Source organism: Empidonax traillii, unplaced genomic scaffold (assembly GCF_003031625.1).
Source record: "Empidonax traillii isolate 1590-97213 ecotype Southwest subspecies unplaced genomic scaffold, ASM303162v1 scaffold387:size635111, whole genome shotgun sequence".
NCBI classification, from domain to species: Eukaryota; Metazoa; Chordata; class Aves; order Passeriformes; family Tyrannidae; genus Empidonax; species Empidonax traillii.
In genome coordinates, this window is record NW_020955580.1 from 213,236 (window position 1) to 236,451 (window position 23,216).

The 23,216-nt window shown below is 50.3% G+C and overlaps 1 protein-coding gene across 1 annotated transcript in view; it reads right to left on the reverse strand.

Annotated features, from left to right (window-relative positions):
* CDH23 (cadherin related 23) overlaps positions 1-23,216 on the reverse strand; it is a 190,303-nt gene that overhangs the window by 122,990 nt on the left and 44,097 nt on the right. Inside the window, exons 5-6 of the mRNA XM_027893374.1 lie at positions 19,781-19,828; positions 19,465-19,557 (exon numbers count right to left, since the gene is read on the reverse strand). Of these exons, the coding sequence (XP_027749175.1) occupies positions 19,465-19,557; positions 19,781-19,828 (141 nt within the window). The remainder of the gene's footprint in view (positions 1-19,464; positions 19,558-19,780; positions 19,829-23,216) is intronic.

Here is a 23,216-nt window from a genome sequence, read left to right on the forward strand (position 1 = left end):
CAGGACTGCCTCCAGCACTCCCAAGTGACAACAACTACTGTTTTCAGCCCCAGGAGAGGTCGTTTCCCATCCTGTTCTCCAGGGACAGCCGCGCCTCCGAGCAGCCAGGACGCCAACACAGGACAACAACATCACTTTGCTTCTCCCTGCTACAGCAGCTGCACACCTGCCAAACCATCCTGAGGATCAGTCTCCTGGAAAACACAAATTCATGCTCCCTCCAGAGAAAGATTTGCCCTCTGGACACGAACAGGGAGCTCATTTTTAACAAGGATGCCTCTGGGCTTTTCAGCTTTCCATCGAGCGCAGGCTGCACGCACCCAGTAGCTCTCTGCCAAGAGCAAGGCTGCTGAAAACACAGCCTGAAAGCTGCTCTCAGTGGCTTGGGGGAAATTCATGTTCGGCTTAGTACTAAGTATGTTTAAATACAAAAGTTCCTCCCGGATGAAAGCAGCCAGGAGGCCCAGGAGTCTCGTTTTCTTTCTCAGGGGACTTTTAAGATCACAGCGTATCTGGGTAGGCAAAACGAGTGAAAATCAGAAGAGCTGTCTCCTCTCTGACCATTGTGCAGCTCCAGCCTATTTACTGCTTTATTTATTTATTATTTTAAACACCTTTTTTTTTTTTTTTCCAAATGTGAAAATATAAATAATGTTTTCTTTTAGGAGGACAGAGAAGGGAAACCGCAGCACAAGCAAGGTGGGGGAGGGAGGGTGTGAGGAAAAGCCTGAAAGAGCAATTTTTGAAATGTCAGCAGGCAAGAGTTTGCCCAGGGACAGCCTGGATGAACCATTTCTTTTTCAAAGGAAGGCAAAAAGAGGAGTTATAGCTCTGGGTTTGCACCACTTACTTTGTCAGGTGGATTACAGAGTAGGAAAAGAGCAAGGCATAAGATATGCTCTCCAAAACCTTTACTTAGAGTTTCTTCTATTAGTGTTTATTTTATATTAAATGTAAGAAGAATCAAAGATTTTTTTTTAATTTTAATTGAAGGAGTTATTTGCTAGTGCTTAGCTCAGGCCACGGAAGGAGGGTCCTAAAAAACTAAGGATGCACTAACCCTCCAGGACAGGAGTAGAAATGGGGCTGCACGTGCAGCCTCCAGCTCGGAGAAGCTTTGGCACACCCAGCTCAGCACCATCAGTGCCACAGCCAGCCCTTGGAGCTCCTCTGGGAGTTGGAAGGATGGGGAAGCCCAGGGATAAGGGACAGAGGACAGGAGGAGCTGAGAAACGGGGACAGCAGGAGGAAACTCCTTCCTCGCCACTCCTGGCACCCTACACTGGTTGAGCTGAACCTTTTGCACTACTAAATCTCGCTTCCTCCAGCATCCCACCCCTGCCTGTGTTGGGAAGGCATTTATTGGGTCCACCTACTTTTGCTGTGAGTTTGAAAGCACAAAAACCAACAAAAGGTGTCCCCAAATCAGGAAACCAATGAAAGGGACCTGCAAGGAAGCCCAACAGCCCCAATGAGCCACCAGATACCAGATACCAAAATCCTATCCCTCTCCCAGAGCCTGGATGAGAGGCAGGGAACGAACACCCAGCGGCAAGAGATGTGGGCAAATTTGGGCCAAAAAGAACGAATGCCAGAGTTGGAACAGCGTAACTGTGTCAGCCAAATAACTGCAGTGATGTTGGTTCTGGAAATGCTGTGCCCAAGGCACAAGCTCCCAGCACAGGCAGCGGGAGCAGCCCCCCAACAACAGCACACCACCCCCTCTGCTGTGTCCTACCATCAGCCCAAAATGAAAGCCACCTCACACAAAATTCATGGAATTAGTATTGAGGTTGGAAGAGCCCTCTAAGATCATCAAGTCCAAACACTCCCCTCAGCTCTGCCAAGGCCACCACTCACCCACGTCCCCACCTCTTTTAAATCCCTTCAGAGATGGGGACTGCCCTGGGCAGCCGTGCCAGGGCTCGACAAGCCTTTCAATGAAGAATTTTTCCCTAATATCCAATCTATACACCCACTGAAGCAAAACACCGAAGCCAAAGAAAAATTCACCTGGCTGAGGATAACCCAGAAGTATTAAGGCTGCAGCCTAAGTGCACACAGAGCTATAAATAAAAAGAAGAGAGGACTTTCAATATCTTGATGTAGTTCTTGTTCCCAGCACATTCAGTTTACTTGATTCAAGACCTAACAAGGAAATTTAAACAAAAGCACCTTGTCAAAGCTGTGATAAGGAAGAGGATTTGGGGGTGAGGGGGGGGTGAACGAGGCCTGTTCATCACCCATTGCCACCAATGCCCAAGGGGTGAGAGCAGAAGTTCCAGCTTGGCACGGGTGCAGGATTCAACCCCACGCTCTGCCGGTGCCCACCTGCTCTGCCAGCAAAACCCCATTAAAATGCAACAGGCAAAATAACGTTTCAAGAACACATCTACTCCAAAACAGCTGCACCCGGCAAACATTATGTGGCCTACGACTCAAATGCTGCTCCTCTTCCCATCAGTCAGGCTCGGTGAAGGATTTGCTGTGTGGGTTTTGTTTTGTTTATTACTTCTAATGACTTTCTCATTATCATTTCGCTGTGAAACATAAACGATGGTTATGGGAGAAATCATATTATTTGGATGGCTTTATTAAATTAGAGAGCAAATCTGTGTGTATTTCTGGCTCAGGATAAATGTTTGAACTTTGAGAGGCCAAAATTCATTTTCACACAAAGCCATTTTCGGAAGCTCTGGAATCAGTGGTTAAATTTGCCCTCAGCTGCAAGGGAGATGTATGGGGGTATTTCTCAATTTAAACCCTCCAAGAGATTTAACCAAATCTCCAAACCCAAAACCCCGCTTCTAGCTCTGCTTATGAGAAACTCGAGACTTGTGCAACATAATGGAGAAATAAAGGCAAAATAGCACTGGGAAGAAATATAATAAAATAATAAAAATCCTCCTGTCCGCGTGCCCCTATTCCCCCAGTCCTCATACGGGGACTTCGGTCAGCTCACACATTTTGCGTGAGTGGAATCACTGTCTTCACACCCTCACAACAAGAGCTGAAAAAGTGCTTATTCCTACAGGAATACAACTGGTAACACCAGCACAGCTCCAGCAGAAACAGTGACACCAGCCAGCAGCCATGCAGGTTGCCTGCAGGAATTAGAGATGTGCCACCCAAAACACAAAAGGAGACAGCTGGCACCCTCTCTGCATCAGGATTCCTGCAAGGACCAGCAGCAGGACCCACCCCAGTGGTGACAGTGGAAGACAAGCAAGTGTGAAACACACACAGGATGCAAAAGCTGTTGCTAGACAGGCAGAAGGTGCAATTTCCTCCTCTTTTCCATCCCTTCCTTTCTCCCTCCCAGTTCAAAGAGTAGAACAAGAAACTAAATACTTTTTCCAGGCAACAAATCACAGTGTGTCCCCCCCCCCCCTTTAAAAGCAATACCTGACACTGGAATAAACCTGTTAAAAAGAATAAATTCCCCCGAGCGCACCCGAAGGGAAAAAGCAACAGAAAATCAACCCTGATAAAAGGTCTGTTAAAGGAAAGCACTTTCAGCGTGCCAACCCAAAATGTACTGCCCACAACAAACAGGCTTGGTAAGAGAAATCCCCGGTGGAAAAACACAGCAAGGGAGAGCGGAGAGGAAATATTTGGGGCCCTCCATTCACCACTATGGCAGGGAATATGCTGTGACCTGCAAGGAACAGGCTCTGATACAACGGGACATGCCTGTGGACCACAGGACCCCAGAGACAGGTAGCACAGGATGAGAAGAGAAGCAGAGCAGGAATATGCCAAGCTGGAAGCAAGCAAGATCTACTCTGCTATTAATTCAGCCGTTTGGATCAAAGGAATCTGGGGGAAAATACAGGGAAAGGGGCAGTTTTTGGAGCAGGGACAGCTCCACAGTCTTGGGCATGAGCAGCTGTACTCATAGTTGCTGGAGGATGGAAAGCAGGAGTGGGTCCTACCTGTCCACTGCCCAGAGGAGGATAGATCTGGTCATCTTTCCTGCACCTCCCCAAGCTGGAGATGAGCAGAAATGATGCCTGGGGCACCCCAAGCAGTCCTGGATGTGCTTAACCCTCTCCACCCCAATGGCACAGGGTGGGTGGGCAGCAGGAACCACTTTCCCGACTCCACAGCCAAGGGATGCCCATCCCTTGCCCAAGGAAAAAAGGAGGGGGAGAAAGAAGATGCCCAAGGAAACTGAAATAAATGGACTTTAGTTGTGAGAAGAATGAGTTAATGGAAACCTCATTCTCTCAGACTATCTGGGATATCCAGGCAACCACCATGTGTCACCACCACCATTTCCCCTCCAAGGAATCCCACTGGATGGCTAAAATCCCCCAAAACACTCAAGAGCATGTTCCTTCTCCTTCTCTGCAAGTGAGGCCCTTCCTCCTCTATTTCATTCCTCCTCCTCACCCCCTCCCAGGGTTCCTGCTGGCTGCTCTTTGGGTTTCCACTAAGGCCATGACACCCCCTGTGCCTGTAAATGGGAGGAAAACAAAGGTGTGAATCCTCCCCACAACCCTGGTGCAGAAGGATCTAAAGCAGAGGAGACCTTCTCCCCATCAAGGCTGAAAACCATCAGCCCATATCCTGGCATCCCCCATCCTCCCGTGGTATTTAACTCTGGACGGAGACAGGAGAGTTCACATTCCTGAGCTTCCACAAAGCACTGGTTGTGACAATTTCTTACCTTCCCTACAAATGCTTTAAGACAACTCTTGAGCTGAGACTGGAGGGAGGCAAAAAAAAAAAAAAACCCACAATCCCATCAGCTCTGACAAGCCTTTTTTATTCTGTATGTGTCCAGTCGTATTATATTTCTGAGCCCGCAGTCAGGCAGATGTTTCAGACGCTCAGACAGAAGGCATGGATACATCTGGGAGCACGCAAACTGAGGGATGGTGTCTGAAACCAGCTTCCCAGTGCCTGTCCAGAGCCTGCACTCAATGAAAGGTTCAGTTGCAGCAGACAGCAACGAGCAATACCGTGTTTCACACGCCACCTGCACCTCGGAATGGGGCTGCAACATGAAACACCTTGATGAAGAGCTGATGTGACAGCCCTTTAGCAAACTCCCATGTCCAGGAATGACGCCCTACTTCTTACAACAAAAGGATAGAAATCCTATAAACACATTTATCCTTTGCAAAACATCTCCTGACACCAAATCGATGGAAATAACCTGCACCCTGTGCCCGCAAGAAAAGCACTTGCTTCAAGCACAAGGAGGGGTCCATGTCCCAGTCCCCATCTCTCCCAGTGTTGCCACCACCCCCTTCAGTCCTGGCCACTCCACTTTCCAAAAGCAAGAGCACCCCAGAGGATCCAAACACCCTATCAAACAGATGGGGAGACAAGGGAAAAAGAAAAGAGTAACTTTCACTGATTGTTCTTCTCTGAACTTGTAGAAAGGGAGAAAGAGAACAGCCGAACTTCCTTAGGAGGCAAAGCCTTTAAAAGTTAAATGTATCATGAAAAAGAAAACTTCTGTCACTGCTTAAAAAGGTTTTTGACAGGTCTTCATTTGTAACCCACAAACAAATGCGGTTTCTCATGCTCCATGGACTCTAATATCACTTCAGAGCAGACCTGAACCCAACTCTCCGTTGAAAAGCTGGAGAAGCAACCACATTAAAGCAGCTCTCTTCGCTGCTTTTGGGCACACCAGAAATCTTTCATTTCAGGAGCTGCACCTAAGTGCCTGGGAGCACAACCTGAGCAGACAGAAACGGCTGCTCAGAATCATTTCAATAGCTTTGGGTGTACCAGTCGCAGTTAAGTCAAGCCTAACAAACAAGGCATTATTATACAAGACAGAAAGAAATAGTGCTTTGCCCTATTCAAGCTACAGTCAAGTTTCAGAAATCCCTTTGATGACTCAGTTGATGAGAGAAACCGGTCATAAGCAAATGATTCAGGCCCTTGTGGCCATGGTGAGTCCCTGCTACCTGGGAGAAGGGGGACTGAAAGGGAAGCGAAGAGCCATCCACCCACACTAGGGTTAGGGAGAGAGGAGAGAAATAAGAACACAGACCACCTAAAAAGGCAGAGGCCCTGGCACAGGTTGCCCAGACAAGCTGTGGCTGTCCCATCCCTGGAAGTGTTCAAGGCCAGGTTGGGTGGGGTTTGGAGCAACCCAGGATAGTGGGAGGCATCCCTGCCCGTGGTAGGGGCTAGAACAAGATGATCCTTAAAGTCTCTTCCAAACCAAATTATTCTATGATTCTATCGACATGTCCATTGGCCACAGTCTCTACTCTCATTTGAAGGCTCAAAACCAGCTAAAAAAAGCACTGACTGAGAAGCACTCCCTGGTTACCTGCTCCACAGCTCCCACCACTCCTTCTCACTCATACATCTAAAAGTTTAGCCAGCACAACCTACTCGCCCAGAGTTCCTTGTAAGAGATTTACAAACCCAGCCGAGCCCGGGACTCCGTATTTCACCTGGATGACACAAGCAGAGGCATTTTTACCTCTTAATTTGGTGTTAATTTTGGCTCCTTGCTTCCTTTCTGCAGAGTTCCCAAGATTTCATGTCAGCTACTAACTCATCCCTCCTCCCGAAAGCGGGACGAGTTGCTACAAAGCCCAGGTTTGTCACCAGCCAGAGGAATCCTCTAGAAAGAAAACCTGCAGGAGAGAGATAAGCAGCATCTCCTCCACCCATCGGAATCCAGGGAAAAGACCAAAACAAATATTAATGAGAGGCACTTAGCTGTGCCTGTTCAGCAATCAATAACGCACGACAAGGTGCACAATCGGGCCGAGCACCTCGCGCTGTCGCTGTGCCAGGGGTCCAAAAATGGAGGGGTCTTCTGCTAAATCCCCTCCTTGAGCTGCCACACCAGCAGTTCTCCAAGCCCCCACAAACTCCCTTGACTAGAGAGACGAGGGACCAGAGCCCCGCTGTGTTTAATAATTACGTTCATCCCAACTAGCCACATTCTTCTTTTTGTTAAAAGTTTCATTAATCTAGTCCTTCTGACTATTCCGAAATATGACCGGTTTGGCCACACCAGTGAGTGCTCTGGAGCATCTCCATGCGTGGGTGGCATTTGGGTGTCACAGGGAAGGAGCACGGGGCTGTTTGGTGGGCATCCTGAGCGGGAAAGGAGAGCAACAAGAGGATGTGACCACAGCAGGACAGGGGGAGGAGACACCACCTGAGCTCCAGGGACTCCTCTGGAGGGCAGACCAATGCCTGCAAGAAGGGAGGTCGCAGCTCAGGAGCATTTTACCTTTCTGTGCTCGTTTCACACAAAACCTTCAACTGTCACTACTCTGGCTTCTCTGCAACACCCCTGCAGTGACCACCTCCCACCCCTGCCTGTGAGCCCAGGGAGGGGGCTGAGGGGACCCAGCCCAGGGGGTGCACTCCCACCTCCCGCTCTTCCACCAGGATCCCCAGGCTGGCCTCTGAGGGCACTTCAGCGGGTCCTGCAGCGCAGGCTGCGGGGAGAGAATGGCTTTCAGCTCAATTACCCTTCACATTCCGATTCTGTAACGCTCCGATGAGGCTTTTTAACCAAATCCCCCCCCCCCAAAAAAAAAATGAAGCCTGCCTGCTGCAGCCCAGCCTCAAGCGCAAACGTGCAGAAGGGATGTGACTTTGCACTAGGCGTGAGTGAGGCTCCACTCTCCTCTCCCTGCCTTGCCCAAAGATCTCCTCGAGGCTGCCTTCTCCTCTCCTTGCCAGCCACCCTCCCACCATTCGCGGCCCGAGCCCCAAACACCAGACAGGTGGGGGGAGGTCAGGCTCCTTGGGGACGCACGTGAGGTGCAAGCAGGCAGCACCCACCGCTCCTGCTTGGGCCACCCAACACCCCACACACCCCACACAGAGAGGGGCCAGCACAGCGCAGACACTCCACACTGCTTCCCGGGGGTGTCACCACCAGAAAAGAACGCGGTGAAGCATTCGCTGCTTCATGCAACTCAGTGGAAAACAGGTTTGCTGTCTTCCAGAGAAGAGCTGACCTCCTCCCGACACTGCCTGAGCAGATCAAAGGCGACGTGCGAGCGCACGGCGAGACACCGGTTAAGGCGATGATGAGGCACGTGCTCTGGAGGTGCCACTTTGCTGAAAGAGTACCTCTTGCCCTTCAGACAAGGGAAGGCTCTTGTTCAAGGCCCTCAGAAAGGAGGTCACCTGGGGAAAGCCTTGCAGTGAAGCCCTGTGACACGTGGCGGGATACCGGGCTGGTCATCCCCATCACGTGAGGAGGAGTCAGGCATCCAGTGTTTTCCCAGCCCACCTCCTGAAGCTCAGGCAGCCCTCAGACCCAAGCAGAACCCTGCAGGCAAGGCAGATATGCTCATCCCCACCTGCACAACTCCTGGCCTTTCTCCCTCGGATTTGTGAGGACTGGGGTGAACTGCAGTGCCGCAATCCCCACGGGGCTCATATACCAGCAGGAACAGCCTCTTTGCAAAATTTCTTTCCCCCAAGGAGTGAGTTAGGCAAGGGAAAACAAAACATCCACCTGTCCTGCTATTTCCCCAACCGGCCAAAAAACCCCCTGGGTGTTTCACAGGCCATCAGCTCTCCACTGCAGCGGAACAGCTCTGTGCTCAACCCCCTCTCAGCCCACCTCAAAGGCAAGGCACGGGCAGCACATCATGGAGCAGGGTAGCTTTTCCTCCTGGGAGGCTGAGAAACCTGAAAACACACATCTGGCCACGCATTTCCAGCACGTTTAATAGAGTGATTTTCCAAGTGCTGGCTCAGTAGCTCCTGACCCGTGCAGGTTTGGGGTTGTCTAAATCACATAGGCAGCAAAAACTGCTCTCCTTTCAGGCTGTTCATCCAGCTCTGGTTATGGGATGAAGCACAGGTAGGTCCCTCTTTTTCCACAGCTCAGAGAACTACGCTCTCAACTTACCTCTAAATAAAGATTTACTAATCAGGGAAAGACATTTACATCTTCCACTCAAGGTAATGAACCGAGTAGTGCTAAAAAAGCATCCCTTGGATAAGCATGCCAGCCTATCAGTTACAAACCCTTATTTTTTCCTCCTTAAATGCCAGTTGCAAGGTAGTGTTGGTGGCCATCCCGGCACAAACTGCCAGAGACTCCAGGTCATCTAAGCAGGAGGTTCCTCCAAACACGTGCAAGCAACTGAGACTCACCACACGCAGGCTGGACAGGAGGTGGCTGACTTAACTTAATTGCTCCTCCTCTCCCTCCCCTCCTTCCCATTACCCTTTCCAGTTTGACTTGGAATTGCAGGACAAGCCTATGGAAGTGACATTTGATGAAAGCCAAGGCGGGTTTGAAAAACAAGGAGGTTTTTGGTCACCCGAGCTCGGAGATGCCAGGCTGTGGCTGAACACACCTCCCTGGAATCTCAGCGAGGCCCCTCAACCACACAGAGTAAGCTGGAAAAGAGGGACAATCACCTATCATCCTGCACAAGGTGGCATCCACCATCTCTCTCCTTTCATCCACGCACCTCTTCGCTGTTAATTCTTCAAGGACAAACTGAGAACAGGGAGCCAGGTTGCACAGCTCTTTGTTGAGAGCCTCTGTACACACATGTGTGTGCCCCAAACCGCCTCACGAGCCGCTCATGCTGAAAAAAGAGCAGAGCCTGACATTTGGAGAGCAAGGCGGAGCAGCAGGAAGGCAGCAGGAGTTGGGAAAGGGGGAGCAGGGAGGCAGGAGAACCACAAAAGTGTATTTGTAAAGCTCATTTACCGCCTGTTTGCTTGGTCCTGGGGGCCTGAGGGAAATATCCCAAGGGTGGGGATCATCTCCGTAGATACCCAGCAGCTCAGTATCCCACTGTCCCCAGGCCGAGCCTTCCCACCCAACACCTGAACCCACCTCCACCCACATCTGGTTTGCGTCCTCACTCATAAAAATAAATAAAAAAGGTTTTTCAAATCTCCCATAAAGCAAATCCCCAAAACTACACCCTTCCCTTTTTCTTTACCTTGAGCCAAAATCGCCTTGAACCCTGTGGTTTACTTTCCCAGCTCTCTTCATTATTCACACTGACGAAATAAATCAACCACATTTTAAGTTCCCACAGCAATTAATGGTTGAAATTAAGTAATGGTCGCCTAATCCTGACTGAAACTTCTCCTAAATCAAATTCCCTCCATTTGTAATGAAAATAGTTCAAAACTGATACAAATAGTTCAGTTCACACATAAATATTTAAAAAACTTATAGAGAGGCAGATTTAGTCTATTATTTTATCACAAAGTATGACCAGCAGTAGAAAGCTTATTATACATGACTGTCACTGACACATTACAAACTAATAAAACACAAAATGCAATTCTGAAGAAGAAATTGGAATGAATCTATTGCAAGAGCGATTTTTATGGTTCTTTTGAAATGCTATTTCTCCCCAGCTTTGCTGTCAAAATGGCAACATTTTCCCCAAATATTTCCATCTTAATTAAAAACGGTGGGTTTATTGAAAAAAAAAAATAATAAAAAAATGCCAGCTCCAGCTTCACCTCCCTGTGCTGCACAGAGTGAGGATCTAACACGTGCCCACCTCATGGATCTGCTGCTGATCTTGGTTACTGAAGGCGGGGAAGAGTCTGCACCCCAAAATTCCAGCATCCCTCGGCGAAGCACCTTCCAGCACGACCTCAATCATCCCTTAATTTAGGAGCGCCACGATTGAAAAAGGAGCCCAAACCAACAAAACCCCGCGATTACGTGGGTAAAAAGACATTACATATATTTTCAGTGATGGGTCTTTTGCTTCCTGGCACGGAGCTGCGGTCACTCACACGGTGCCCTCACCACCTGAGCGTGTTAATGACCATTCCTATGCCAGGCATGTTCCGACTCCAAGGGTGATGCACGGAGAGGGAGGCAAAACAAAACAGGGATGCGAAGGGAGGGGATGCGGCTTTTGCTGGCTGGTGCAAGACAATAAGTTACATCCCAGGCTTCTGGGAGAAGATGGTAACCCGAGGGAAGGGAGATAAAAGAAAACTAATTGCCAGCAGGTCACATTTGTTACCTCCTCACTCCTCTGCCCGCTCCCAGCAGCACAGCGCCCTTCCTCCCGCCGGGGACAAGGAAGAGACCTTGAAGCCATCTGCTGCCCAGATGTGTAAGTGTAATTATACTGAGAGGGCTGGGCTGGAATGTCCCCTGGAAACGGGGGAGAGACCTTTCAGCCCGAGCCAGAGGAGCTGCAGGACCACAAACCACTGCCTCTGCTCCAGAGGAATGTGCCTGGTCTGAGCAACCCCCCACCAGCAGGGCCAAGAGGATCCTGAGGAGCCATCACCACTTGGCATCAGCCATTCTAAGCTCAGACACTGTCCTGACCTCAAGGATGAGACCAGGACAGAGCTTTGAAATCAGCAGGTGCGTGGTCTCAGTACCCACACGAAGGAACTGGGTGAGTGAGGCTGCCTTTCCTTTTTCCCATTTCCTCCACAAGTAATGATAACTGGTTTGTCCAAGTTACCCTTCCCCTCATTGTCTGGGTTCCCCTCGCTCAGAGAGCACTGCTGTGCACTTTCACTTCCTCTGCCTCAAGATTATTTCCTATTTTCCCAGCACGACAGCTCCTCCGCAGAGGCACTGAACCTCTTGCTGCCCCACACTGGCTTCCCTTCTGGCTCCAAATCTGCCATTTCCTTCCCTTCCTGCTTTCCCCTGTCCCACTCTCCCACTCCAGCACCACGTCGGCCAGAACAGCATGACTATTTCTAATTTCCAGGCTGCCCCCCCTCCTTGCTGCAGTACCCTTCCAGAAGGAGCCCAAGTCTTGCCTGGTGGAAATGACTGTTATCTCCAGGACACTTTACACATTACTTCCACACCATTTGGAGTTTTCCACCCCAGTAGTTTCTGTTGCATCTCTCATTTCCCTCCTCGGTCACGTGTATTAAAGGACCAGGGTCTCCCACGCACCGGTGAATCCAGACAAGGGACAGGGGAGACTTTCTTTGTCCCTAGGACGTCACTCAAGACCCTCTGACGTTTTCTCCGTGTGACACCACAGTAAAAGCACCAGCAACAGCGACAAAAAACTTGCTCCCAGATGACCTTCAGAGGGGAAGGATGTTCCAGGTCTGAGCATCAACTCTGTCTCACCCTGGCTTCAAAGGAAGAAGTTACTTAAAGTGAGGGTGGGCAGGCCCTGGCACAGGTTGTCCAGAGAAGCTGTGGCTGCCCCATCTCTGGAAGTGTCCAAGGCCAGGTAAGACAGGGCTTGGAGCAACCAGGGATAGCGAAAGGTGTCCCTGCCCATGGCAGAGGGTGGAACTGGACGACCTTTTAAGTTCCCTTCCAACCCAAACCATTCCAGAATACTATGACATCTACAATGTCGGCTGTGCGAACCCTTTAGCCCAAACATTGTGTTTTGCTCAGTGCACTGCAGTCAGTTTTGTTTAAGCCCCTCTCTGCCATCCTGGGGGAAAAGAGCAGGGAGAAGATGGCAGCTGGTGCCTGCTGTGCTTCCGAGCTCTTGCCCGAGGACACCGGCAAGCATCTGACAGCCAGAAGGAAAGCCCAAGACGGCGGCTGCACTTCCCAGCCCGTTTTCGTTTTGCTTGCATGTGGAAAGTGGGGACCTTAATGAATATTTACAAACTCGCCCCAGAGCCAAACACACCCAACACACACGGCACCCCACCCGACGGCGCTGCTCTCCTCCCTCAGCCCCTCTCTGCTTGCTAATTCCTCAGCTCCCCTTCTGTCTGCTCCTCCCTGCCAGTGCAAGCCAGGAGATGGGCCTTGCACAGCCTCTCAGTTACTGAAGACAAAGGCTGTCCCACAACACCGTTGGCCAAGTCTTGACTTGCCCATTTTCTCCACGCAAAGATGTGTTTAACATTCAATCTTACCGAGCCACACAAAAGGAGGCTGGGGTTGAAAGAGGAAGAGAGAAGCCATGATTTCTTTGAGGGATATTACATTCTACCTGGTGATTAGAGAGCTGATGAAACCCTCTCAGAAGGATTATCTCATCCAGCTAAAAGATGGGTTTTTAATAGGTGAACAGTACGGCTGCACTTAAAGGCTGTTGAAGGGAAGGTACACCCTTCAAAACATGTCTCTGCTTTCATGAGTTTGCTGAACAAGGTTGGAAAAGTAATTAAATGCACAATAATAATAAAAATATTAATAATATCTGGAAAGGAGAAATATCAAACCAAATTGTCTACTAGAAAGTGTCCCTGCCCACAGCATGGGGTTGGAACTATAGATGATCTTTAGAGTCCCCTCAAACCCAAATCATTCCATGATTCCATGAAATGCATGGTGACCAGCTCCATGGAGCCAGAATGGAGATTTAACCAGTTATTTTGTCACCCCTCGGGGTAGATGGAGGCTCATTTTGAAACCCAGCCACAGTACACAGAATTAAAAATGACGATGCTTGGGAAAGTTGGGAAATGTTTCACCTGCAGGTTATCACTGCATACCTGTGCAATAGAGACCCTCTCACCAGTCAAATCCTCACCTCCTACTTCTCCAGCAGGCACTGGAGTGAGAGATCAGCATCACTGGCCATGCCAATGGGATGCCAGGATGGAGGAGAGTTGGAGGTGCTTGGTCTACCCAGGAAGAAGAACCAGCTTGTTTTCACCCAACAGGGTTTAATGAGCACAGTTTGAATAATTCACTAAATTGTTTGTTGCCTTCCTAGGAAGTTTTTAAAACCACAAAACAAAACAAACAAAACCCCAACAAAACACCCTGAATAAGCAAATAACAGTATCTGATATGCTGAGGAGGAGTTCAAGATGCCTGCAAATTGTGCACGCTCAAAGGTGACGGAAGGAAGGAAGGCTGGATTTGGGGGATAAGTTATTCACTGTAAATCACTTGTTCAGTTCCAAAACTCCACACAGAAACATAAGGGTAAGGAGAGGAGGAAAACAATCAGTGGAGAGAAAGGGGGGGAGGAAAAGAAAAAAGCAACAAGGAAGGAAAGCAGCCAGCAGTGAAATGACTGCAGCCCATTTTTTTGCGGTGTGGTAGGAACATCTTCCTTATCAGCTCTGTTATCACCACCTTCACTGAAAAAGTTCTTTATTTAAAGGAGGGAGGGGGGGGGCGGGGAAAAAAGCCCCAAAAGGTGGCTGGGAGCATGGAAGGGAATGGCTAATGCAGCTGGAGTGGGAGCTCACGCTCGCTGCAGCTGCTTCGTATGCGCGGCGTCAGGCCGAGCGCGGCAATAGAATTATACGAGCCCCTGAAGAGCCCGGGCAGGATGGCAGGGAAACTGATGTAATTACTGGCATTATTGCCATTAAAGCAAAATAATAATTTTAATTACAGCAAGGGCTTTTGGGCCTTGCCCTGCTCCTCCCTGCCCCTGCTCACTGCGCAGCACGGTCTGGTTCCAGGCTGCGTAATGGGACAGGGCAGTGACAGTCCCCTCCTTTCTCTCTCTTCCCCTTCCCCGCCAAATACTTTTCTGCCCAATTAAGAAAAAAACATCGTGAAAGCCACGATTTCAACTCCATCACCATATTAAGGGTGGAAATGGTGACCAGCAGCTTGCAAAGGTTCGATCCCAAAGGCTGCTCCCCGAGCAGAAGGGACTGCTGCTGCTGGCAAGCGCCCGCCTGCCTCCCAATTACAATAAATTGGGAAATCAGGGCCGAGCTCAGGAGATGAGACACCTGCAAGCTGGACTATGGTTGCCTCAGCAATGCTGTGTGCTGCCCAGAAAACTTCCCTGTCCATTTTTAAACTCTTTTCCCACAGCCCTGCCTCTGACTTGGTGGGTGCTTGCTTGAAATCAGGATGAGAGGAGCACATTGCCAAGGCGGATGGTTGTGGTTACAGATGCCTTTTGAAAACAGAGCTCTGTTATAATTGCTACGTCCTCATCAAGTTAGATACTTTTTTTTTGTGTTGCAACTGTCGTTCCACGATTAGTGGGGTTGCTGAGTGGCAGCCTCTGGCCCAGAGTTTAGCTGAGGTCAGCTCTTTGCTGGAAGATCTTAGGATCATGGAATGGTTTGGGTTGGAAGGGACCTTAAAGATCACCTATTTCCACTCTCCCTGCCATGGGCAGGGACACTTTTCACTAGACCAGGTTGCTCCAAGCCCCATCCAACCTGTCCTTGAACAGTCCCAGGGATGGAGGGTTGTAACCTCAAAATGTAATAAACATTACGTTATAAATCACTCTGTGTTAAATATAACAGGAGGAATGAGGTGGGAAGAGCACCAAAGGAGAGAAAACCCCAACAGAAATCTTCTGAGGGAACATTCGGCAAAGTAACCAACACTTAAGTGACCTTTATACCAGCATGTGAGACCTACTGATGCTCCAGGACCAAGAAAAGGCCACGGATGGTTTGAACTTGATCAGCAAGCTCGGGATGTTGAGGGTTCATGAGGAAAAAAACATGAAGGTACTAGATTTGAAGTCTGTTCACTTCATAGGACAATGTAGGTTGGAAAAACCCTCTATAGGATCAAGTTTAACCCTTCTCCTAGCACTGCCAAAGCCACCACTAACCCACGTCCCCAAGTGCCAGATCCACACAGCTTTTAAATCCCTCCAGGGAATGGTGACTCCACCACTGCCCTGGGCAGCCTGTTAAAGGCAAATTGGAAGTTGTCTGGAAACCCCAGAAGGTCTCCTGCTTGGAACCGGGACAGGAAAGCCCAGCAGGCAACCATGGGCAACAGTCCACCCTGATCTCACCATCACACCGGGTCCCACAAAACCAGCACAGGGGCTTGGCTCCACTTTGCTCGCTTGCTTCACCTGAGAGCGCTGAACCATGCCAATCCAACAACTCTGAGTCCCCTACAGATCCAGCCAAATGGAAAAAAGAGATTAGATAAAGCAGATTGGACTTGTCAGAAACTGAGGCATGGCCACAACAGGCTTGGCAACAGATCTCTCCTTGTTTAAAAGCCAAACCCTGCGACTCCCAGAAAGGCGTGGTACCCCGGGGCCGGGTGAGGAGGGTAAAAAACAGGGGGAGCGGGAGGCGAAGTGCAGGGGACGCATTCAGGAGGAGAGCAAACCCTGAAGGTCAGAGTAGCAAGCACATGAGCGGCTAACTAATGTCCTGCAGCAGCACCACAGGGCACAGACACAGGCACACACGTCCTCGCGAACTGGAAAGCCATAAAAGTCTATTACAGCAAATCAAACAGCAGCCAGCATGACAGCCATTAGCCTGAAATGAATACACGAGAACTTAATGAGCTCTGTCGAGGCCAGCTTGGTGAATTAAGTTGCCAATTCTAGCAGGATTCCCCTCTTCTTTACAGACCTGAGAGCGCCCGCGCCGCCTCGGTGCCTTCTGACAAGCAAATCACGGGGCGCCCTTGCCCAGACGGGACGGACGATTACGCCAGAGCAATATCCCTCTCCCGACACCGGGTCTTCCCTCAGCTGTTCCAGGCAGGTGCCAGGGATGCCATTAAGACACAGCGAGCTCAGAGCACCAGTGGCATCAGCCCAACACCGATGGGGGATTCGGAGCCGCTGTGGTGTGGAGGAGTTCGCGGTTAACCTGGGTATTCGCTCCCCCCCCTCCCCACAACCGGAGGGGGATCACAATCCGCAGCCCATGCCCAAACAAACTCCCATTCTCGCACCAAGCGGACCGCGCAAAACACCAGGATGGGTATTTAGAGGCAGTATTGTTTTTAAAGGTCAGTTTACTTCATGTTCCATTTATTTATGCACACTCTTCCTTTGACTTTCCGAGCGCCACACAACAGCAGCGAGGTTTAAATAGCCTTTCGGTTGCTGCTCCATTAGCTACGACAACTGCGAATCGATACATCCATTTATCTCAAAATTAAAAAGAGAGAAACCCTCATTAGCTGCCAAATCTGCACAGAGCCAGTCTATTCAAAGCCACACTTTTCTCCTTCTCTGGGCTCCAGCCCCTTCTCCATTCGTTATCCACAAGCCCTTCGATTTGGGCTGGGTGCTCTCTGAGGCAGATTTTGGTACCTGCACCCTCGTTGCTCACCCTGAAGCACAGGGTGACCTGGGGATACTGTCACCCCCTAGCATGGCTGGTTCCCCTGGGTGTCCCCTGGCACGTTTCCACGCCACATCACCTCCAGCTTTGACAAGCAACACAGAAAACCTGTGGCTCAGCACAGGTCTCAAAGCCAAGCAGACACCCCCTTGAGAGCCGTGCCAACCACGTACAGCAGAAGTTCACTGCTGACATCTCCTGTGGGCTGTAGCCCTTGGAGGGTCCTCTTTAGGTGGTGGGACCCCATCCCCTGCTCTCACAGTGCCTGGCAAGGCAAGGCAAGGCCCTCTCCCTGGCAGAAGAACAGAAGTGCCTCCAGGATGCTGGCGGAGCAATGCATTTGTGGCTCATTACCTCTGATCGGTGCCCTTGGTTAAAGATCACGGACAGAAACTGGAAACTGGCACACACCGCCTTATAATTAGATTAGGCCAAGCTCCAGAAGAGCACAGCTCCGAAGGCCAAGTGCACAGCAGCTGCATGGGGCGAATAATTGGGATTGCTGCACCCCAAACAACCAGGTGGCCCTGGAAATCCCCCCCAAGCAGAACCACATCCCACGTACAAAGCAGCGTGATGTGCCAGGGAGGGGTTCTAAGGTTCAGCCTCCCGTTCTTTTATTTAGTTTTGCCTGGATCACCTGCCTGAAGTTCCCTTTCCTCAGCCAGCCTTGATTTTCTACATACAAGGGCATGTATTGACAGAACATGGGGGAATGGCTTTCAACTGAGAGTTGGTTTAAATGAGATGTTAGGAAGAAATTCTACCCTGTGAGGGTGGGCAGGCCCTGGCACAGGTTGCCCAGAGAAGCTGTGGCTGTCCCATCCCTGGAAGTGTCCAAGGCCAGGTTGGAGCAACCTGGGACAGTGGAAGGTGTCCCTGTCCATGGCAGGGGGTGGAACAAGATGAGCTTCAAGGTCCCTTCCAGCCAAAACCATTCTGGGATTTTTATGATTCCAAACCAGCACTGGGGCTTAACAAAGCCCCATTTGCCCAGGGGAGACACAGAAACCCATTTTCCATCTCTTTTCACCAGGAGAAGGGAGTCCTCTGTAGCAGAGGAACAGCAAAACTGGAGACAGACAAAACTGAGGGCAGGAGAGAGGAGAGCGTTCTCCTCCATTCCTACTGACATTCCTGTTGCTCTGCAGACCTCTGCAGGCAGAGCAACACCGGGAGGAGCAGCAGCAAGGCAGGACAGCCCCCTCACCAGCCCCCTGAGGCCCGAGCAGAAGGCGAGAGCGAGGGGCAGCTCGTGTGGGTTTCGCCAAGTCGTTTCTGCACTGCTCCTCCCTCAGAGAGCAGAAGAACTGCCTCTGACCCAGTGTCATTCTCACAGGGAGGTTTCAGATGACTTGGCACAAAGATGAGACTGAAACTCCCGGCTCATACATCACGAGAACTCTAATGAAGAAACCTCATCCTCGCAGCACAGGGATGGGGGGGGGGGGATCAAAACCCAGCACGGCGGGGCAGCAGCAGCTGGCATATTAAGTACACCATGGTAACACAATCCTCTGCACCTCTCAATTACCAAAGCTGCTTGATTTCACACACACAACGCACATGTGACCTCACCCACACCTCAAGGCACGATCTGGGAAAAACTGGCTCTGCCCTGGCACCGAGGTGCAAGAGGAAGAGGTTTCTTCCACTGGAGGATGCCAAATGTCCTCCTAATCCCCTCTTTCAAATAGAATATCCCGACCTTCTCCTCCTAGCACCAGCAACCACATCTCCAAAGTCTAAATTCACATCAGATCTGTAAGTTCCTGGCCTTTTGCTGCCAAGCCAAGCTGCGAGTGCAGCAGCATTCCCTGATGGATGAGCGCATGTCACCTCCCTTGCAACAGCCAGTAGAAGGTTGTGGAAACTCTGTCCTTGGGGATAGTCAAGACTTGGCTGGATAAGGCCCTAAGTAACCTGATTTAACATGAAAATTCTCTTAGTGGGAGTCCGGGCCAGATGACCTCCTGTGGTGCCTTCCTACCTATTTTATTCCAGGGACATTGTGGGACAAGTCCTGCTAAGGAACTGTTAAAGGAAATCACCAACCAGGGCAGAAGCCTTTGGGCAGTACTGACAGAATTCAGGCATTTGAGAAATGGTTATTCCTGCCACAGGTCACCTCTGTGGCAAGAGCTGCATACACCCCCCTAGCTCAAAGGAAGAGGAAAAGACACATATTCCCATTTACACCTATTTTCAAACTTCCCATTTGTCATAAGAAATATGTCACCAAGGCTGCACAATGCTCCAAATCTCCTCTTCCACCTGCCCTCCCCCAAACACCTGCAACACCATCACTTGGCTTCTGCCCATTTTCACAGAGCAGTAACTTCCAGAGGTTTAATCCTCCTCCAACCCCACGAGGGTCCAGGGCAGGAGGACAGCCCTGCACATGAGCAGCCCTTACACACAGTCAGCTGTGTGTGGTGGCAACCAGACAGCAAGAGTGGCCACTGAGAGAAGAGCCAGGTGGGAAGGCTGCAGGGAGAGAGAGGCTGTGGTGATCCCTACCTCTGGAATGCGGACGCTGTAGGGCTGGTTGTGGAACTGTGGGGCGTTGTCATTCACATCTCCCACCTGGATGTTGACTGTCCCCTTGATCACCTGCGGCCACAAGGATAAAAGCAGGGTTATGTGCCAGCTTTATGCGTGCATTTCAAGCCTGAAGCTTGAGGCTGCGTGCTCTGACTTGGCTTTGGACCAAGGGGGTGACCCCACTCCCCAGGCCCTTGGGGAGACGCAGAAGGTCCCCTGGTGACCCACACTCACCCCCTCCCTGCTCCCCTCCGTCCGTGCCACAGCCCATGAAATGAGAAGTCACACTCACCCCTTGGCTGTCACTGACAGAAAATTCAACCGTGAATTCCGACTTGGTCTGAAAGGGAAAGAGAAGGAAAAAAAACCACATAATTAAAGATCCTGTAGCGTTTATCTGCAGATGGCAGGCTTGGGACTTTCAGCCAATATTATTACACACAAAATGCTTTCAGGACCTTCCAGAGGAGAAGAGGTGCTTGAGTGCCATTACCTGAGTTGGGAAGGAAATGCCGAGAAATGTGGATGCCAGTGGGGCTCCTGTGTATTCCACAGGCACAGAGAGATGCTCTGTCCTGCCTCAGAGGGATGAAGGGACCAAGGATCTGACTCCCTGACTATCAGCTGAGCGTTTAAACAGATAACTAGGCTCAAGTAGGTGAGAGGAGTCCACTGTTTAACATTTTGCAGGTACCAGTAAACCTCAGCTCTCTCTGCACACCCACCCAGCCCCTGATGTCATGAGCTGACTGCTTGGAGCAGCGAGAAAGAATGAGTGGAAGGGGGAGAAAATCAGTTTTCCACCCAGGGTGTACCATCTTCACCTGCAAGACACAGAGATGATGTAAAAAGAGGAGAAAGTCCAAAGTAAAAGATCTGTAATTAGCTTTTGTTTGAGATGACAATGCAACACAGCGTCAGCAAGCACATCTAAGTCTTGCTGCTGCTTTCCCAACTTGCCTATCACGTTGCTGGGAATACTGGGATAAGTCCATGGCCTGTAGTAAGAACTGGCTGAAAACCCATGAAAATGCCTGTTCAGTCCTCTCTGCCCCTTAGTGCTTTAACTACATTAACAGCTTGGTGTGAAATGGGGATATATTAAAGTCACTGGGGTGAAGGACAAGTGGGAAAGGGGACTATTTTTGTACCAGGGAAGGGAGATTTTGCCAGTGGAGGCAGACTTCCTCTTCCTGGCCTTTCTCAACCACCAGGAATCATTTCACTCATGTTTTACCAAGGAATCCTGCAGAGATAGCCAGAGGATTCAGGCCACCACACCTACCTGGTGCCTGACCACCAGTTGGTGTTTTGTTCCCCTCCAGTCTTGGCAATCCCTCCCCTCCTCCCCACATCTCTTCCCACCTCTGGTGTCCCTGCCCTGCCTGAGCTGCTGGAGCACAGCAACTTGACGTTTCCAGAGCATCACTCAGGAAAAGCTGGAAAGCAAGCTTGAAATGGCTCTCCCTGCTGCAGTTTTGGTTGATTTATTCCTAATGAGATCACTCAGGGACAGGCAGCAGCCACTGGTGCCCAGAGCAGGAGCTCTGCTTGTGCCAGGGCAGCAGTCCCTCTGAGAGAAGGGTTTGGGAACAGCTCCCCAGAGTGTGCCCTTCTTCTGCCCCCACATCTGTTCCCCCTCCATCCAAACAGCCAGGAATCTAAGTTTTTCCCAGCTCCTGCCTCAGGACAATGCCTGTAGGCAGAAGGACGACCTGAAATCCCGATGGAGAGGAGGAGATCCTCTGCTCCCTGTGACATCCCACCCTGCTGCATCCGAGCCTTTCAGCCCCCTTTTCCCGCTACTCGTCCAGGAGGGACAATGCAACAGGGAAGAAAGGAAAAACAGGAGACAGGAAACAATCTGTTGAGCATTTAAATTTTAAAAACTTAATAAAATATTTAGAGAAATTGGCAACATATTAATTTCTGTCTCAAATTATTTTAACACGTACTTCTTCAGCCTAAGGGTCTGCCTCTTAAAAAAAAAAAACAAGCCCTGTTTTCCTTCTAATCTTCCTCTGAGTAAAAAAACCCCCAAAATCACACTTTTAAAATTCACATTTTCTCTATACATTCACTCTTTCTTCTTATTCTTTATTTCCTCTTTTCCTGCATTATTTACCTCACAATGACTCCTTCTCCCTTTTCAAGCCTCTCTTTTTCTCCCCCAGTGTGCAAGAATTGATCCCTTGCTTTTCCTTTGCCACCACTTTTCTTGCATGGCTTTCTCTCCCTTGACTTTTTAACCATGTGCATCCAAGGCTGCTGTTCTCTGCTCCCAGCCTGCTGCCCACCTACACCCCCTTCCCTCCCACACCGTTCTGCTTCCTCCACCACAAACTGCCATTTACACCTTTCCCATCTCCTTACCAAGCCATGCACTGGTCTGTCTTCACCATCTTCCATGTATTCCTCTGACTCTGAGCCCCTGGGATGAGCTGATGGGTGCAGGCTCCTCTCCCAGCTGAGCCCATCCAGAAACCCGAGCTGTGCTCAGCTCCTTCCCTTCCTTTCCCTTCCCTTCCCAACCTCCATGAAAAGACCCCTAAAATCTATTGATCTCCCTCCCTGGCTCAAGGCTGGCATCATGAGTAGGGGGAAGCAGGAGGCATTTGAATGAGGGAAGATTTATGACTCACGCCAGCAGCTGTTGGCACGGGGAGGTGGAGGGGAGAGGGGTGAAGAAAAATACTTCATTTTCCCAAAGCCTCGCTCTTAAAACACTGTGAAATTGGGTTTGCCCTCCCCCCCCCTAAGCCTGAGCAGCATCCACCACCCTGCTTCCTCCACATCCCAGCCTCTGGCTGGCTCTGAGCGGGACCACCGGTGCCTGAGGTGTGTTAATGGGTTTGATCCTCACCACGCTGCTGCTGGCCAAGGAAGCACTAAATACAGACAGCCACAAGCACAGAGGAAATTAAGCACCTTGCCCAAGTCATAGAGCATTTTCCCAGTCTTCCCAAGCTCCTGCCCGAGTGCCTGCGCTGCCCCTTCCTCCTCGTTCCGGGAAGGCAGCAAGGGATTTAATAAACCAGGCACCTGGATGGGATCCCATCCTTGCACACCAAAGCTGCCACGGAAAACAGGGGTGTGTGAAACAGCTTCGAGGCGAGAATCTTGCCAAATTTAGCATCCAGCAGCTTGAATCCACAAGAGGATGAAAAGTCTTGATGAGATTGAATAAGCAGGGACACCTCACATCTCTTCACACAGTGTTCTACATAGTAAAGTATTTAATTTAAATAGAGCTTTAAAGAGAGAGTCTGTAGATTTCCCTGACTGCGGGAGCATCCTGGCTCTCTGGTAGCTCATCTCCATTTATTATTTCCTTTCCTTCCACACTCACAGATATTATTCTGGCGTCCAGGAAAACCAGCAAGCCAGATCAAACCAGAGCACCCTGCTTATTACCCACGTCCCCCCCTGAACTACGGATGGGGGCGCGCCTGGATTCCCAACTCCGAGTGGGAACAACAACCATCTTGGCTGGCACAGGGTGTGGAGACCCACCACCTGCCTGAGCAGAGGGGGTTTTTCCCTCCTCTCAGCATTACCTCTCTGTCCAGGGGCTGCCGGAGCCACACGACACCGGTGACGCTCTCCACGGCGAAGAACCTGCTGGCCTCCTCCCCGACCACGCCGAACACCAGCGGGTCATTGTCCAGGTCCCGGGCCAGCAGCTGGGTCACTGAGGAACCTGGGAGAGGGGGAGAGGAGAGAAATCA